The sequence below is a fragment of the Athene noctua genome, chromosome 6 (assembly GCF_965140245.1).
Source record: "Athene noctua chromosome 6, bAthNoc1.hap1.1, whole genome shotgun sequence".
NCBI lineage: Eukaryota > Metazoa > Chordata > Aves > Strigiformes > Strigidae > Athene > Athene noctua.
This window is the reverse complement of record NC_134042.1, coordinates 24,694,214-24,709,522: the sequence shown is the minus strand read 5'-3', so window position 1 is coordinate 24,709,522 and position 15,309 is coordinate 24,694,214. Positions and strand designations below refer to the sequence as shown.

General features: G+C 39.2%; 1 protein-coding gene across 1 annotated transcript; it reads right to left on the bottom strand.

Annotated features, from left to right (window-relative positions):
- Window positions 1–438: 438 nt before the first annotated feature.
- On the bottom strand, window positions 439–15,023 carry SRP54 (signal recognition particle 54). Its single transcript, XM_074909875.1, has 16 exons — window positions 14,775–15,023; window positions 12,144–12,252; window positions 10,578–10,669; window positions 9,913–9,997; window positions 8,859–8,963; window positions 7,573–7,639; window positions 7,436–7,493; window positions 6,590–6,740; window positions 5,542–5,690; window positions 4,073–4,173; window positions 3,876–3,962; window positions 3,386–3,459; window positions 3,032–3,140; window positions 2,105–2,275; window positions 1,551–1,646; window positions 439–896 (listed from the first exon to the last, which is right to left on the bottom strand). The coding sequence occupies exons 2-16, from the start codon at window positions 12,219–12,221 to the stop codon at window positions 805–807; spliced, it is 1,515 nt and encodes a 504-aa protein (XP_074765976.1). The 5' UTR covers window positions 12,222–12,252; window positions 14,775–15,023; the 3' UTR covers window positions 439–804.
- Between the last annotated feature and the right edge of the window lie 286 nt (window positions 15,024–15,309).

The following is a 15,309-nucleotide window of genomic DNA, read 5'->3' as shown; positions in this document are numbered from 1 at the left end:
CAGATACAGCTATCTGTGTTTGTTTTAAGTTTAGTAACAGCACAGAATTCCATCTAATATGTGTTAGAAATTATCTCCATAACAGAACTGCTTAACTGGCAGCCCAGTATTAAGATTATCTTCAATATATGAGACAGCTTGATATCTACATACCTGTGTGGTTTTAGTCATTTCATTCTCTATGTATAGGGAAAGAACAATAAAATTCTGGAGAACAAAGTTTTGTACAAACCTAAGCACAGCACATCTACCTTCTAAAAATGCACCAAGGAGAACACCTGAGCAGCAACAGCACAGTTCAGATACAGAATTATTGTTATAGTATCTATGCCAAACGTGAGTTACAGTTATTAGAGACAAACCAAATTAAGGAAATCTCATTGCATACTGATAAAGGGCAGTTATGAAAGAACTAAAGAAACAGGCCATTGCCTTGTTTATAACCACTGAAATTTTATTTTACAGTATATTTGTGACATTTTATGTTACTATAACCAAAGATCAGGGTTGTTTACAAATATAATGGCTGCCATTTGATGTAAACAATTAAAAAGTGTCTCTAAATATTAAAATTTTACATTATGATTTTGGTTTATTAAATTGAATTACTCTTGTGCCATCAGGTATTAGTGGAGAGGAACTAATTTAAGCAAAAATAGTTTTCAGAAATTAGATGTAGAAACTGAGAAGCCTGAATAAGATTTCAAAAGACCACTCCCCCATCACTGTAAAAAGGAAGAAAGCAAATTCGTTGCAACTTCAATGAAAGAAGAGTCAACCAAGTCCATTTTCATTAAGGCTTCTTTACATATTATTGAATCCCATCATGCCTTTCATATTCCCAGCAGCACCTTGTTGAAATTGTCTCATCATTGACTGCAATCCTGCCATGCCACCTGTAGAAAAAAAGTAAGGAAATGGATGTGTTAACTCTGAAGCACAACTATCTTGCTTCTGAGGCCTCATTACAGCACACACATTATTTCAGTAATATACAAATGCAAAAGCCCAAGATTGTCAAGCCAGGTTTAAATGGCTACTGAAAATGGACAACTGAGTAATTACAGAAAGGTCTGCAAAACATCAGACTTAAAGTAGGTTTTAGGATGACCTATGTATTAAGATTTAGACAAAAGAAAAAACCTTGAAGGAATGACCATTATCAGTTAGTAAGGTTCCAATATGGGAGTCCTGTCTTAAAGCTGCTCTTGTCAAACTTAATTATTTGAGGCAAAGCTCAGAAGGGAAGGGAAGGGAAGTTTAGGAATAGATTTGCTTTACTACAGTCATGCTTCAAGTCATCACTTTACTATTTCATCAGACACCACTACAATTGCTCATTTTGAGAGCTGAATCCAAACAAACAGACTAGATTAAACACTGGTAACAGTCATAACATATAGACTAAACTTTCTGATTCTTGTTAGGAAACCTAGAAATACTTGATACTGATATAATGTGCATTCTCACATCACCTTCTTCACTTCTATATTTCAAATGCTCCACCATAATTGGTACTCCTCTCAAAGCTGTAAAAAGCCAACACATACCCATATGGTGAAGAACTCTTGGATCCATCATCTTTGCCATCTGTTGGTTCAGTTTGGCCAACTGTGATGGGTTTACATTCTTTGACATATCACCGCCTAAAGAAAAATAATGAAAGAAGCAATTGTAATAAAGTGGATTAATATACGAGGCTAAAAATAAATAAAAATTTTACCTCCTAAATCTAGATTCAAATCCATTAGTCCATGATCAAAAGTTACATCGGCCACTTAAAAGAATTTAAGGATCACAGTCCCTGTGCCCCACATAACAGACAAAAGTGTGAGTATTGTAGTAGTAATGAACTCTACACTGAAAACCAAAAATACAGTAGTTCTTATTGCTAAATTACACATTACTGTCATGAAAAACAGTGCAGCTCTTAGCAGTTACATAAGAGCTTTTAAACATAATGAAAATGAGTGAACTGTAACTTGCTTCTCCCAACACCTAATTGATATTTTTATATTTGCTTGCATTCACACAAGTGACCTCCTCACTGAGTTAATATTTTACTTTTTCCCCCTTTTTTTTTCTGTTTTTTTTTTTTCCTTACCTTTGAAAAGCCCTTTGATGCCTCCCATCTTTTTCACCATCTGTGCAAACTTAGTGTACTGGGTCAAAAGCTCCTGAACATCTCTGGTAGAAACACCTGAACCTCTTGCTACTCTCTGGATTCTTCCTGGCTGCTTACTGAAAACTTTGGCACCATCTGTACTGTCAAGTTCTGCAATTACAGTGTGGAAAAGAAAAATCCATTCAGTTACTGACAAAATCTGTTACAGCTGGTAGAAAACTTGTTCTCATTATTGTTGAGAATTTAGTTTTGAGTCAGAGAATAAAAAACTACCTTTAGAAGTGACTGCAGAATTTTACATAAAATTGATATTATATGTGCTAGGGAATAGTACTAGAAAGCTGTTACGTTCATATGTCAATCACCATGATAGAAAAACTTGCCTGAATAATGCTCTCAGCATACTCAGTCTTAAGCCGTATTAACAGGTTTAGCACAAGGTTAAAGCATGTGGATTAGAAACAACACACCTTGAATCCCAGAGACCAGGCTATGTCACCAAGTAAATTTGAGGGTGGGTGGAAAGACAGACAGAAATGACAGATTAACAATGAATGTAGCTTTTAAATTTGCAATTATAGTGTTAATAACTTAAGAAGCACAGTTACAACAGTATAAAAAAACCCCATTAATTTCCAATGTAATTCTTCAAAAATCCCACCTACTCTACACAAGACAGAGCACCAGGCAATTGTCAGGGTATCTATCTCTCTAAATATTTAGACTTATTGAGAAAGTTTGAAACACATATGTATTCTTTGCCATTTCTCAGAGTGATAAATGCTCCTCAACATTTTGTTCCTGTAGATGCATGCTGCTCTATGTCCAAGTTGTGTCCAAAGAGATCTCTGTAAGTAAGCTTGTTCAACAATGGAGAAAAGAAATGGTGGGTGAAGTTTGTTTTACCTTGGTCATTCATACTGTCCATTATAGTCATCAATTTCTTTAGCCTTGCCATTGATTCCTGTTCATTGCCTTTACTCATGAAGTCAGTTCCAAAACCAGGGATCATACCCTAGTTTTTAAAATGGAAAACAAAAGCTGTGTCAGAACAGGCAAAGCTAACTTTAATTAAGCAGCCAGAAACATAGACAGCACGTTTATTTCAGTAGTTATGTATCACAGTAAGCAAATAATTTCATCTTTTTGAAGAACATAAAGCACAGAGTCTAGCACCAGTTTCAATGAAGCGTTCTAAGTTTACAGCAGAAGTTTGTCAACAAATGAAAATCTGATAAAATTATTTTGGGGATAACTAACCAAGATCTGACTGAATGGTCCCATTTTCATGATGTTTTGGAATTGTTCATACATATCTCTTAACGTAAATTGACCTGAAGTACAAAAAAAAAAGTTAGAAAAGTTACACTAGCATTTTGGTCTTACTGTCCCTTTCTCAATTATTATTCTTTATATTTACAAGTTAAATACTATACTGCATGCATAAGTAGATGCACCTCTTCTCCACCATTAACCTGGCTAAACCATTTTAGATGGCACACACTTTTAAGAGTTAAGCTAGTTATTCTGCAGTTAAGACAGCTACAGTCTGACAGACATCACTCAAAAACCATAACTCAATTTACTTGCCTGCCACGTTTATTAGAGAAAGAATAACCATTCTTCACTATGCACATGAAACAAATTACCTGTCTCTACATATAACAAACTAATGGTCTACATCCCTAAGAGAACTGTCATGATTAGGTCATGGTAATACACCTGCATTCAGGCCTTGGGAATAACTTACCATGTTTGAGCTTTTCTATGAGTGCTTCATTATCATCCAACTTTAACTCATTTACTTTATCTATCAGTCCTTCAATATCACCCATACCTGGCGGGAAGGAAAAAAAGCTCTTATGTTAGTATTAAAAAAAATTACACTTTGACTTCCTATTATCCAATTCAAAGTGTCTTTTAAGTACAGTTGTATGCAGTACATACCAAGAAGTTTGCTGATGAACGGCTGTGTTTTAAAGGGTTCAAAGTCATCTATGTGTTCGCCAGTTCCAATAAAAATAATAGGACTCTTTGTGGCAGCAACTCTGCAGTAAAATATATTTTAGGAAACGGCCTCTCAAAAACCACCCATCTTTAGTACCACCTAACAGTCAGCTAGGTATCATCAACACAATGCATCCTCTCTGAAGTATCTCTTATTCCTCAAACTATTAATGCAAAAACATCCAGCATTTAGGATGGATAGCTGGGAGTAGCTGACAAGATGTTGCTCTAATTAGTACTTTGTAAAATACAAACTCTGCTTTGAAACAAATCAGCAGAAATGTAAGTTTCTTAAACTCAGCAATGAAAATAAGCAACTTGAGAGGAAAGGAAGAAAAATAAATTATCTCCGTTTTATCCTAATATTGGAAGGCCAGATGAGACAGGCATTGATTACTTTTTCTTCAAGGTACCTCCCACAACAGACAGTAATCTAATTTTCAACACAGAAGGAAAACCACTTAGACATTAGAAAAATCATAACCTTTTCATCAGTCAATCACTTGCACTAGGTTTTAGATTAACTCAGCTACCAGTCTGCAAAAAGGCTAGAACAGCAGACTTAACACATACAAACGCATGACAACTGCAACAAGCTTTCAGTATGTTCATTTTTCTCTTTAGTTTTCTACCACTATGCTATAAATAACAGCAAAATACATATGGCAGTTTAAGAACTCTAACACTTAAGATCAAAGTCAGACAGTGATTTAGTATGTTGGTGTCAGTTAACTGACTGTTTTGACAAATCATCTCAGCTCCATGCAAGCTATATCATTGAAATGCAGCTGGAGATTAGTCTGACATGCCATCACATAAAGCTGAAGATAAAATTTAACATTTCCTAGTCAACAGAGTCTGTCAAGATACAGCACATGGGAAGTCCAACAAGAATGGGAATTCAAAAAGTATGACTGCAGACTGATTTTTTTTTACCAAATTGTTGGACACTGGCAATCCAGAAGTTTGATTTGCATCACAGTCTTAAGGCTATCAGATACAACTAGCTAGTTTTGCCCCTTTTGAAAAAATCTTGGGCGTTAAACAAGAAGCAAAACTTTTCAGGTCAGCCATATCTATAAAGTCCAAATTTATATTTTTGATAAAAACTCCTGATATACAAGATACAATAAATATAATTGCTTGATGCTGTTCGCAGAAGACAGAAGTCTGCCATGTGACAATACACACTACTATATTGGAAGTACATCATAATATCTGATTCTGACTGATGTTAAATATCAACGGGTGATTCCATCCAGCAGAAGTAGGGCAAGAACATAACTGTTAAATCCGATTCTGTACAGTGTGACTGATATTTTAACAGGACAGGTTTCCGTGAGACACTAACACATTTCATGGTCGTCCATGCATAGCCAGACGTTGGACACTCATGTCACAATACTTACGCACTAAGAGCTCCACCTCCTTTTGCATGTCCATCAAGCTTAGTAACAATAACAGAAGCTACATCTACTTTATCTTTGAAAGCTTTAGCTTGAGCTTCACAAGCTTGGCCAATGGAAGCATCCATCACATAAACAATGTTATCTGGTTGCTAGAGAAATGAGAAATACACAAAATAATAATTTCCTGCTTTCTTAAACAGTATTTGTACATTATGTTCAGTAGCAGAACTTACTGCAATAACAGTATGTAAGGGCTGCGCAGTTTAAAATAAAAGAACAACTGTTTTATGAACAGTTCTGTCTAAGGACCATTTGAAAACTCTGATGCTGTATTACTATGTGAAAAACTTATCTACAACAGAAAATATTTAAATTTAATAGGTTTACAGTTATTACTTATGTTTTAAGTGATTGTATGCATTATCTAAGCCAGTAAGTTAATTAGTACCTACAAGCAGTTAACGGCTAGCAACATCTTGCATTTGGTTTTACATTAAGAGCTTTAAGCCATCCACTCCTCTGAAAACAAGTTAGCCATTAGCTGTTGTGTGGGAAGTATCATACTACCATGCAAGACCACAGAATCAAACAAATAGCTAGACATTTTAAACCCATACAAGAAACACCAGCTTCATTTACATATCAAAACTGTTGAAAGTTATCCAGTCTTCTCTGTTTCAAGGCAATTATGACAATCACAGAAAGTGTAGTACACACAGCTACAGGAAACCAGATCAGACTGGTTCTCTTATCTAGTTTCTCAATGCAGAGGTCCTGAAAAGAAAAAGCTAAACCAGGAGCAGTAGCCTAGTTACATGTGAGCATCCTTGAATTATAGATACAAGAATTAAAACTAACACAGAACTATCAATCACTAATCATCCAGCCCTCGTTTATTCATATCCATTTGTAATTTCTAATATATTCTAGGAGCTAAAGTGTTGACACATTCCATAGGCATGAAATCCACAAAGAACATTAAGATAAACATAAATTAATTGTAGTCAAATTACTGTAACAAGTTACTGTATTTCTTGAAACTACTCACTATGGCATTAGCAACTTGTAACATCTCTTCAAACAAGGAGTCTTCCTGTTTGTGACGTCCACTTGTATCAACAATGATTATTTCAAAGTTTTCATTCTTAAATTTCTCAACACCTTCTGAGGCAATAATTACAGGATCCATTTCTGTATAACTGATCAAAGAGAAACATATATATATATGCATGCAATTCTTTGGTCCCAAAGAAACTAATTCAAATTTTCATCACTTGACTGTAAACTTGTTAATAGTAAATCTATCTGGATTTCAAGAGGGACCTGCTCTTATGTCAAGCAAGAACTGATTAAAAATACACCTTCCTAAACCATTTGACCTTACTATTCAGTGAACTGAAACACAAAGGACTGTCTCACCTGCTGAAGACTGCACTAAGTTCTACCAGATCATCTCTGAAATAAGATTTAACTGAGCATCTAGACACCTCCAGTGAAGCTTAGGGGAAGTTACTTACTGCTTTAGAAAAGCCATTTTAGGTCCACTGCTGCTCCTACTTGACAATAAAAATTAAGGGTCCAGAAATCATGTCCTTTGGTCTGTAAAGATACTTTCTGAAAATCTGAATGTGTCTGGTAAAGGCCTATAAACAGCTATACACTGAGAGAACATTCTAGGGAATTCTCTCTGGATGCCTGATCTCTTCTTACACTATCCTTACCTGATACTACTGGCAGACAGTATACTGAACTAAATTTTTATCTGATCAGAGCAAATATAATTAAATCTAAGTAATTAGACAACACTGAATAGGGCTTAGTGTGAGGTGTTAAATAAGGAACAATACATCATTGGTGTTGAATCTTCTCAAAACTGATTCTGAAAGATGCTTACCTCCCATAAAAAGGAATTCTTGCTTTTGTGGCATTCTGCTTTAACTGGTCAAAAGCACCTGTAAGACAGGTATAGTCATGGTACTATTTAAAAAAAATCTGTAAGTATTAAAGAACCACATCATTAAAGACTATTACCTGCTCTGTACGTGTCTGCACATATTAAACACGTCTTCCAACCCTTCCTCTGATAGAAGTATGCTAACTGTGAAGAGAAATTTAAAAACAAGTAGTTACAACAAAAACCCACTAGCAAGCATGACACTGTATAACAGCCTGTAAGTCACTGAAGTACATACAGGGGACACAAAGTCAAATCCAGCCTTCCTATGACTGAGACCACTTAGTAACACTGTGCAAGTATCAAATGTTAGCATCCCTGTTATTTAGAAAAATGTAATACAAATAATTATTAATGGCAAGATGAAAACAGCTGCTTGACTCTGCTTCCAATTTCAGTCTCCTGAGCTAGGAATGACTACAAATTCCAGTTCACATTTTCCTAACTCCTGGAATACGCTTACTGTTAACACTGCAAATTAGACTAGCTTTTAGAAACTACCCAAAGCAGTAACTACTTAATATGGAAGTGCTGTGGCTATGACTTGTACAGCTCTGTTTCTGAATTTCCAGAGGAACAAAGGTATTTCCATTGCAAGGACACATTTTAAAGCGATGGATGGAATCCTTACTGTCTTGTAACACTCAGCATCACTGGTACAACGTAAACTCACTGTCCAAAGACAAACTTCCAAAACATAGTTCACCTACAGAAGCCCTAGGAAAGTCTTATGAAACCAGAGAAGTGATATATTCAGTACAGCCTATGTGTAAATCTCAGGAGCAGATAACAAGAAAGCTACAAAGATGCAGTCTCTTTCCACAGGATAATTTTTTATCCCAACAACCACCATAAATAGGTTAAGCACTGATTCAGAGCATTCTTTTCTAGCCTTAAAAATGCAAATCCAAATTTCCTTGATGAATTTGGGGCTGGAAGAATTCCACACCACCCACTCACACTTAACAGATATGTAACAGAGGCCAACTTCCACTGGTTCCCCTAAATAGGTAACGGAATGAGATAGGTTCAATTCATCGTACTAGTCTGAAACCCAGAAGGTGACAAATAGAAAGAATCTTTCTATATTTCAATATAGAGTATTGTTTCATCAAGAGTTTAGTTTAAAGAAATCTTGAAGTCAGTCCTACAAGCCATAAATTGCCCCCCCCTAAATATTACTTCGGATGTTCATGTCATCTCAGAAACCTCTCTGCAAAAATACCCCTACATTGTAATCAGTTAGCACTTTCCTACTAATAGAACAGCACAGATCACAAGCAAATCCTACCAAAGGAGTCCAATGACCGCCACCTTCCCCCAAAAAAAACCCAAATGTGCAAACAGATTCAGTGCAAGTTACCTTTGAACAGGTTGTTGTCTTACCACTTCCTTGCAAACCAACAAACATTATAATATTCTGTTTTCCTTTGGTAGGTGTCCATGCTTTGACTCCAGGATCCACAAGCTAAAGAACAAAGTATAACATATGTTGTAGAACTGAATTTCAAAAACACAGAACAGTCAGTGTCACAGTCATGCTAGGTGCCTGGTTTTATATTCAATGGACCAAACCAATTTTTGCAAATTCTAGTCTTAATTTAGCTTAGATGCTTGCTGATTTACAGTGAACAGCAACAGCCTTTGCAAGATATCTATAGTATGTAGTGTTCTGCATGATAATTCTGTAAGAGTAACAGCATTAATATTGTCCTAACACCAAGCACCAAAGTCAGGGTGGCCTGTATATACCGCACAAGTACAACAACCAACACAGAAACATAAACCTCCACCCCACCATCACTGCTCAAGATGGACCTCTTCTGGCGAGAATCCTACACTACAGAAGACTTTTCAGGGTTGCTGCCTCACCTCCCGACACAGTAGAAAGTGCATACATTCCAGAAAGCCATCATATGGGTGGGCAGACTACACAAGAACAAAAGACTATACTGTTAACTGGAAAGAGGACAGAATACTGATACCCAGGTGCTGATTTGACCAAGCAGGCAGATTAAAGAAAAACACTGCTACAAGTTGCTGGGTTGTTAGTTAACACTTTTTCAAAGCCTTAAGTAGTTTGAACAAATCTTCATTAGAGTAGCAAAGGTGTGTTTCTGGGACAACCAAGGACAGCCCGGAAGCTAACAGTACTTCATCCTTATTTTGTCTTTAAGTTTCAATTGAAGAGTAAAAACAGCTGAACTTGAAGCTTAAATTGAAGTTAGTCTGAGAGATGCCCAGGAAGTAGTTTCAATCAGAATACTACTACTATTTGCAATAGTAAGAAGCTTTACAGCAGAAAACATAATTGCAGGTATCACACAATAACCTTAAAGCTTGGCTTGCTACTGTACTATTTCCACAGACCAGGCTGTACAAGAAAAGTGACATAATACAGAATTTTGAAGTCATACCTTAACAAGTTCCTTAAAGACAGCATGCTGAATCATTTTTCTTTTGTTAAGGCCAGATGCCATTTCTTCAAGATCAATTGCAGACCTGAATTTAGGAAAACCATGAAACACCAACATAACGTAAAGCATCACTTTAACTTACTAATAAATTAAGTCTTTGCAGCTGGAACAGCACTCTGATTTGCCTTGAGCTTTCAGATAGGATGTATTTAACAAGAGACATGCATTGGAGATATTACTTCTGTATGGACAATAACAGGTTTCTAAAATACTTGCATCTTTCAGACTTGCATCTACTTGAATTACCCATCTGAAAATAGCCAAGGTAACAGTAATGGTCATATACACAGATCTATTTATATCCAGCACAGAACATGGGAAGATGAGGTGTCTAGGAAGTAACAAAGAACTTATTATACCACTCAACTGATGACAGCAACAGTTTTTTCAAAACAAGACTGTAACAGCAATAACTGGCTAAACCGAAAAGATTCTTTTGATGGAACTGGCTAGACATTTAGTTCAAACTGTATTTTCCTGCTAAAGGTAAACTCGGAGGGACTAAGAAAACCATATCAAGTTAGAAGTTAGCTGTTCTTCTGTAACCTCAAATTACAACTTCTACAAACAGCAGAAGTTAAATGCATTTTGATGATTTCACTTACTTGACATTTTCTCTGAGTTGCTTCACAAGTTTAATATTAACATCAGCTTCCAGTAATGCTGTACATACTTCTTTTAACATAGCATTTAAAACCTTTGGAGTATAAAAGAAAAATGGTTTTGCAATACACAGCATTGACTAGGCCAGTATTAATTCAAAACAAGAATGCAAAAACCTATACATAAACAAGGCTTTTACAGACTAAACACATGCAGTCCTACCATTATTTTGACCACCACAAAAAAGTCTATACATTTGTTCCTACATAAATGCAATTTAAATTGGAAAGAGTAATACTGGAAAAGAAGGGTCCTCCTCATTGTAATATGCACAGTGTAACAAAGTAACACAGAACACTCCCTATTGCATTAAGGATAACAGCAGTTCCTATGGTAGCAAGGCTTCCTAAACTTCCCTATGGGTACCCTTTAGAGACAGTTGTAACACAAACACACAAAAGAAATCTCTTAACACAACACAATCTCTGCAAATAAAAGTATTCCTTAAATGCAAGAGGGACACACCGCTATCTGCATTTTCAGCAGAAAATGCACTGCTGCTCTGGGGTATGCCTTTTTTAGGCAAACCAGTGCCTCAGTTAGGAACCCACTTTAGTAGTTCTAAGACTTTTCAAAGTGGAAAGTCTTGAACAAATTTTTTTTTTTAAAGTAACACCTGCATAAATGGCCTTATTTGCACAGCTTGAGCTCTTGCAGGAAAAAGATTTCTACTGCTGAAAAAAATTAATTGGGCTACATTTGATTCAGTTAAGGATTTGTTGTCTACCAGCTGAAGATTTATTAAAACCTTTCCTCTATGCACAAGTTCCAACCCTACAAGCCTCAATGAGCCTACTTTTTAGTTATGTTAAGCCACCTGTCTGCCTACTGAAAAGAGCTTCTAGAAATTTGTTTACTCATAGGCACTTCTAAACCATCACATCAGTTAGATGGACTGAAAAGCAAGATGGAAAACTAACAGAAAACACTTATTTATCATTTCAAACTCTTAATTAAAAAAACCCCACAGACTACACCAAGTCAAACAGCTTCCAGAACCACACACTACATTGGCTTGGATACAAAGGCAGTGAACATAACATTATCCTCACATTTCAGACAGCAAAGTTTACACTGAAAGCTATTTGTTCTTCCACGCTTCAGTTTCTAACAGCCTAGTACACATCTCCATAGTCTATCTGTGCATGCACACACACAAATCAGAGCACTCTACACAGTCTCACAGCCCACCTCCCACCTGAACTTAGGAACATATTGCCTCCTCCAGCATCACTACCTCAGAATACTGATCTCCCTAAGCACAGTCACCAGGCTCAAGGACACTTTGACCATGGGACCCACTATGCATGAGGTGACTGCGCATGTCTAAATCCGGTTCTCAGTTTTGGCAGTACTATCAGGGGGTTAAAACCTCTAGCTAGAAATTTTACTTGAATAAAAGAGCCTCAGGATAACATCAACCTACTTCAAGCTTCTCATCAGCCTTTGAAAACTTTCTCAGAACTGTTTTCTAAATGTTAATGCCATCAAATATGCATACCACATACCTCTTCATTGATAATTGTAGCATTGCTCAGGGAGCGTAATGCTGAAGTTATTTTCCTTCCAAGATCTGCTAGAACCATTTTGGCGGCTTCAAGTACAACTCAGAAGAATCTGAAAAACAATTAAAAATTTAATTTAGAACTAGTTGAAGCTGTGCCTTTGCAAATTAATTATTCCAGTATCTTTTGGGTTAAGAAACCTGCTTTGCATTCCAGAAAGTGCACAAGTTTTAACTTTTTATTTTTAGGAAATATTGGCCTGAAGTTAATTTTAGGCTATCCTGATGGCCTACTTAAAAACAGAGATATCACATTGCAATTAGGAAGCATTTCATTCTGGAATATTTGTGCATTGAATTGACCATGAGAAAACAGTCCAGATAAGATTAAAAACAGCATTCTTTCTGGAAGTCTATCAGCAATATGCTACATGACAGAATAAAACCAAGCAGAATAGCCTAGAAGGTCTGCCTCCTCCAAAGACGGTATGATCAGAAAGAAAATACTTTGCTAGCAAAATTGAACATTATTGATTGGTTCTGTTTTATCTACCTTACACTAAATCAAACTGAATTTCCCATTTCAGTAACCCTGTAAACATATCTGCATTTTAGTAAGCAAAATTCATGTTGTAATTTTTAATAGCTTTATTGGAAAATCAGACCATTTTTGTTCACTATGCAAATCTTACATACAAGCCTAAAGCATAGTGTAACTTATAGTTAGGAAACCATAAAAAGTTTGTTTCTGAAGGGCATGCAGTCTAGTCAACACACTAAACCACTCCACATCCTACACAAGGTGGCAAGCTATTCAGAACACATGGCAGGAACAGCAATCTAAAATTCTAAAAAAGGGCAAACCAAAATTTGTCTGAAGAGCAAAAGAGTTCTAACACCATAATTACTAATGAAACGGAGCACTTTCAGTACTCCACTGCTGATAGCTGAATTCAGAGTCTCACATCTGAGCTCCTCCTTTCAGAGCTGAAAGCAAACTTCCCAATAACAAACGAGAGCCTCTGTAAATCAAAGTAACTGAGAGTTTTCAAAATTTTCAGGACTTCCCCGCTCCCCCCTCAAATGAGTAGAGAAGAAAACAATATTTAAAATTAGTTTCTGGAGTTTCTCTAGATCTCCAAATATAAGAAGTTATGTCCTAACAAATGTTTCCACTGCAGCACTCCAAAAGCTTCTTCCAACAACCTTAAAGTAAGAATAGTGCAAATACTATGCTAAGGGGATGAGTTTAAGCATTTTAATGTCAACTGCTTTCTCCAGCACATTAAGGATTTATAAGCCACCAGAATTACGAAGGGATGACAAGTACAGAAATAAAACTTTTCACATACAGTCCATCCAAGTTGTGAGCCACACTACAGACAAAAAGACATACAAGCTGTCTTAGCAGATAGCCAACTTGTGTTGGATGGTAGCCAGAAGGGCATTAGTGGTGACTGCACTGCAGAAACGTGTATATGCTGCGTTCAGAGCACCAGTAGCTCTGGAAGAGCTTTTTAGCTTTGATGCAGCACTCCACAAATGCACCGAACAGATTTAAATCTGGCAGGGCCCCACAGTAAACAGGCCCGGCCATAGCCAGCAGGCCTTGTGCAAGAAGCCCTGAGCCTTAAGCAAGGCCCTGAGCTCTACACAGCCGGAGCTGCCTTCAGCAGATGCAGCCTGGGCACCTCCGCACTGAGCTCCCACATCATCCTTTTACTGCAGAGTCCCAAGACCTTTGTGTTTTGTTCTGAAAAGTTTGCTTTTCAGCAGCAAAGGGCAGAAGAGATAGCAGGGGGTTTTATGAAGCCATATCAAAAATAGCAAAACAGCAGCAAAAAAACTCTTGAAGAGACAGACTGCCTATCAATCTAGTATAAACCTCTAACCAAAATTTGTCTAGCTAAAGTAGTACTCTTTAGTGCACAGAACTCTTAAAAGATAAGTTTTAACGGATAACAGCTGTTTAAACAGCTGTTTTTAAAAGATAACTTAAAGATACTTACTTAAAGGCTGTACAATAAAGTTATATTAAATATATTCATGCATGGATTAAAATCCACTCGAAGTCTAATAATACAACCGAAAAAAGGCTGATTCACGGGTGGAAACAGCTTGAACTACTGCAGCAACTGTCAACCCCAACTTAGTTTCCACCTTCTAAAACTATGTGGCAGAGGGATGGGATTGCACCCCCTGAGCTGTAGCAGGAACCGGCTCTTGCTTATGGTCCGACGCCCTCGTTTTCACGGAAAAGGGAAAAAACGGTGAAGGCACAGCCCTAGATGCGTGCCCGGCCCCTGCCCTTCCCCATGTGTATCCAGGGCCGGCCACAGCCAAGGGCCAGGCACCGGGCAAGGCGAATCCCGTCCCGGTGACGCGGACAGCCGGGGCTCGCCCAGTAGCCCCCAGACTCCGCTCCTCGGGAGCCAGGGCGGCGCGGCCAAGCAGCGCCTCGGCAGACGGCAGGCCCGCGCTGCCCGAGGGCGGACCGTTCCCCGAGGTCGGCAGGGCCCGGGTGCCCGCCCTCCCTGCCGCAGCACCGCCGTAGCCGGGCCGCGGGCCCCCGCCTCACCCCGAGAAGCCTCTGTCAGTCGCGGTCTCGCTTCGCGGCAGCCGCCCAGGCACTCACCGGGAGCGCGGCGCGGGGCCTGCGGGCGGAGCCTAGCCCAGCCCGCCGCGGCGAGGCCGCCCAGCGCTCGCAGCCGCCGCTGGCGACCGCGAGACAGCACCGGCCGCCGCTACCCGCCGACCAGAGAAACGTCACCACTCGCCCTCACCCCGCGGGCCCCGGCCCGCTTCCGCTACCGGGGCGCGCGCGCCCGCTGCTTCGTTAAGGTGGCGCCGGGAAGGCGGTCTGCCCGCGCCCGGCGGTGCCCCACGGCACCGCCGCGAACCGCGCCGCGCCGGCTTAAGGGCAGGCGGCGGGGCCGCAGGCAGGGCTTCCCCTCGGACGTGCGCACCCGGGCGGGAGGCGGGCCCGGGCGCGGTGCCAGCAGCCGGCCCCGCGGGCTGAGCATGCGCGGAGAGCCAGCTCGGGGCGGCCGGAGCGCGCATGCGTGAAGACCCTCGGGGCGGTGGCGCCCTCCCGCATGCGCGGGGGGCGGGGCTTCCCCTGGCACCCCGCGCCCGGGGCACGTGCGGGTGGTGGAGGGCGGCGCGCGGTC

Bases quoted from the DNA above. Each gene is read 5' to 3' on its own strand.
- SRP54 (XM_074909875.1), bottom strand. From the start codon at position 12,221: ATGGTTCTAGCAGATCTTGGAAGGAAAATAACTTCAGCATTACGCTCC. The intron at 5,691-6,589 runs GTGAGTAGTTTC...TCATTTCTCTAG, and splicing joins TACAAGTTGCTAATGCCATA to CAACCAGATAACATTGTTTA. The intron at 4,174-5,541 runs GTAAGTATTGTG...ATTTTACTGCAG, and splicing joins GGAGGTGGAGCTCTTAGTGC to AGTTGCTGCCACAAAGAGTC.